At 39.0% G+C, this 3,571-nt stretch overlaps 1 protein-coding gene across 1 annotated transcript in view; it reads left to right on the top strand.

Moving 5' to 3' along the window:
• The window catches only part of LOC101847989 (ankyrin repeat and MYND domain-containing protein 1), a gene marked incomplete at its 3' end in the record, with an annotated part of 30,866 nt that extends 27,622 nt beyond the window's left edge, over positions 1–3,244 (top strand). Inside the window, 1 exon segment of the mRNA XM_005106349.2 lies at positions 2,804–3,244. Within this exon segment, the coding sequence (XP_005106406.2) occupies positions 2,804–3,244 (441 nt within the window).
• Between the last annotated feature and the right edge of the window lie 327 nt (positions 3,245–3,571).

The raw sequence follows: 3,571 nt of genomic DNA, 5'->3' as shown, positions 1-3,571 counted from the left end.
GAGAGAGAGAGAGAGAGAGAGAGATAGGTAGATAGATAATGGGAGGGGAGAGACAGGGTACGTGCATAATAATTATTATGTAGGCCTACATGTAGGCCTATATTTTGTTCACGTATCTCGGTACTGGCAAAATTGAAGGCAAACAAGGCAGGGGTTGTCCCAGAATAACCTACACTGGGAACATAAACAAATGGGTAACAGGGAAAGATCAGGGAAACGTAGCTTTTTTAAAGAACATCCGAGCAAAGGAACGAATAGAACACCATGATCGCCGATGTCTGTCGCAGATCTGGCGCTAGATGATGATGATGATGATGATGATGATGATGATGATGATGATGATGATGATGATGATGATGATGATGATGATGATGATGATCTCGGTACTTGTGTTATGAGACAACAACGTTAGTTCAAGACTTACGCCATCATCTTTTCCACACCCAATTACCCACACGTCGTCTTAAAATGTAGGTGCTGTTACGCTCCTGTCGACATAATTTAGACCATTTAGGAGGTGGGCTTCTCACCCTGCCTGCCAGATCAAACCCAGGGTTAACGGGACACAACATCTTTGCAGAAAGACCGAGATAATCGATAAATGAAGAAAAAACAGAAACCATTCTGTTTGGGAGTTCAAAAACCTAATTGACGTTAATAGAAGCCAGTTGCAAATTGAAAATACTAGCATATCCTTTTCCAACAAGGTCAAGAATCTAGATATCTTTTTAAATTCAGATATGTCCATGAACAACCAAGTAAATCATGTTACTCGATGTATGTACCTTGATCTCAGGTGAATTAGTAAGATAAGGCACCTTATTTCAACCAATGTTGCAAGTATGCTCCCTGTCTCTCTTGTCTTCTCTAAACCTGACTACTGTAATTCTGTTATGTCTGGTATTTCGTGTGAACGAATGAGGAAATTGCAAATGGCCCAAAATTACACCGCAAGACTAGTGCTGTAGAAAAAGAAGAAAGACCCTGCTTCAAAAATATTAAAAGCTCTGCATTGGCTTCCAGTTGATAAAAGAACCCAATATAATAAAGTTTCTACCATCTGTTTTAAATGCCTTAACGAAAAAAGCCCATCCTATCTATCTGAGCTTTTAACACTGCGTGTTCCATCTCGTCAGTTACGGTCATCAACAGAGCAACAAAATTCAGAGCCCCTAGAATGAAGTTATGATCTTTTGGTGAGAAAAGTTTCTCATTTTTTGGCCTAAAAATCTGGAACACCGTGCCTCAGGATCTCCGGTAAACATCAAATTTTGATAGGTTTAAGCGATTGTTCAAGAATGATAATTTGTTTAATTGTTAGTTATAGTGTGTTAGTAAGTTCTGATTTTTTAAAATATATTGTGTCCTTTCGGGTAGTATAGTTAATATATGGTTATGAAAGTTCTTTAGGCTATGTGGTTGAACTGTTTTTTCTTGCTTCTGTGAAATATTTCTCTTGTGTGAATGATTATGTGATTGGTGTAAAGCGCTCAGAGCATTATACTAGTATGGGATAGAGCGCTATTTAACGCAATCAATTATTATTGTTATTATTATATTATTAAAAATATTATTCTCAAGAATCGGAAATCGAACTCGGATCTCCAGCGTGCGACAGCGAAGGGAATTTATAACCACTACACACAGACGCTAGTCAAAAGTTAGTGGAGGTGGAAGAGAATGCAATTGTTTAGTTTTGAGGTTTATGAACTCAATAATTCTGCAAACTCGTGGCTAGGGCCACGATTCTGGTTTTGTGTTGTAAAATTTAAATAACCTGTTTTTCTTAGCGGAGATTATACCAAAAGTGGGCATTCTGTTTCCTTTGACAACAACGGTCTTTGGGCACAAAAAGCGAAGAGGAATAAATGTGTTTGGATTCAGATTTGAACATTGTACTCCCCTTGTCAATATAATAGTTAGGGTATCACACTCCTTTAAATCAATTCAGATCATAATTTGGGAGGTGGGCCCTTCGATCCTGCGATATACACTATACAACATACTTTTTCTGGAGAGGGAAAATACTACTAGAGCACCTTAGAATATCAAGAGCATTTTAAGAACTAAAACTAAAGAACAAAGCGATGATGTTCAGCTATTTATTAGTATCGTCTAATTTTGGCGTACAGAATTATGTCGACTTAGCAGATCAGTAGGCCTATTATATTATAGTATATTATTGTGTTACACTAATACCAGTACTTGTCAATCTTTTATAGCCAACGCCCACTTTTGCCACCCATAGGTTAGCTCTGCAGCTCTTTCAGTTGGGATATTATAATTTCTCAGGGTTTCATTGACTCCCCAAATCCATCTTTTGCGTGGTCTACCTCTTCCTTTACTCGTACACTGAGTACTCGTTGTCATAGGATCGTGAGGCTAGCTGGCTAGGTGACGGAGGTTGATGTAAGTGGAGTTTATATGTGAAGTTCAAATTACCTACGCCAAGTATGGTTCAGATATCTATGCAACATTGGAACTTTAGTGATGCCAGATGAGATGAGGAAGGTATGGCGTTTCAGGGGAAAAGCACAAAAAGAATACGATCATTCCCACATTTGATTGGCTTTTAGTTTTGCAAGCATTAGCTGTTCATTGGTATTCATATTGAATGCTAATGAAAGGTTGCTCAGTATATTCTGAAAATATCACAACACGTGTGGAGACCATAGCTGATGACTGAAGGGTTCACATTGAAAAAGGTCTTATTAAATGGATTCCACTGTGGTTATAAATTTCATAGCATTTTGGTTAGTAAAAGTGTCTCAGTGCCATGCAGTTTATCAACTGGAATTTTCAGGACACAGACCGTAGCAATGCAAGACCCTCATCAAAATCAAGCCAGCCCTCCTTGTCAGGTGCACAGAGAAGGCAGTCATCTGCTGCCTCAGATAAAAAGAAAAAAGGAGATGGAACGTCAAATATGCCACAAGGAAATGAGTCTCACAGAAGTTCTAATTCCCGAGATAGCAAGCCTCCAAAGGGGCACTCAGTTTCTTACAGCGAGCAAAATAGCAGGACAGGCAGTGGTAAAACTAAGAGAAGTGTGGATGAAAGGAGTTTGCCTCTGACAAGGAAGTACAAGAGAAATGGGGTGTTGGAAGCCGTCCCGAAGGGCAGGAACATTCCAAATGTTGTTGTGGTGAGAGGAAAGGCCACTCTGAAGATATATCCTGTGCCTACAAGACCTCACAGACTTCCACCCTTGCAGCATGCTACCAAGAAATGGCTTGTGGATGCCGTAAGACTTGGCCACAATAATTTGCTTTTTCAAAAAAACTTCAAACCCTTTGCTTCCATCTTTGAATTGGTGAAAGGTTTTTGGCAAAACTCAAGAATATCCCCCCCGCCCCAGTAAATTGTTTTACAATAAAATTTATGAGACTAGTGGCATAGATAGAATAGTGAAGAATATCTAAATGAGTGCGCGATTATTAATACATGAAAGGTAGGGGTGCTATTCTTTAGTTTTGCCGGATTTTTTTATTCATTGATGTGTGCTTGCACTTGCATGGCTTCACGATGATCTAATTCAAGTTTCACTTGGGTGGCACAGATTTCTAATCTG

This window comes from Aplysia californica, unplaced genomic scaffold (assembly GCF_000002075.1).
Source record: "Aplysia californica isolate F4 #8 unplaced genomic scaffold, AplCal3.0 scaffold00528, whole genome shotgun sequence".
In the NCBI taxonomy this organism is placed as follows: Eukaryota; Metazoa; Mollusca; class Gastropoda; order Aplysiida; family Aplysiidae; genus Aplysia; species Aplysia californica.
Note: the sequence above shows the minus strand (reverse complement) of the source record. Positions and strands in the feature narration are given on the sequence as shown.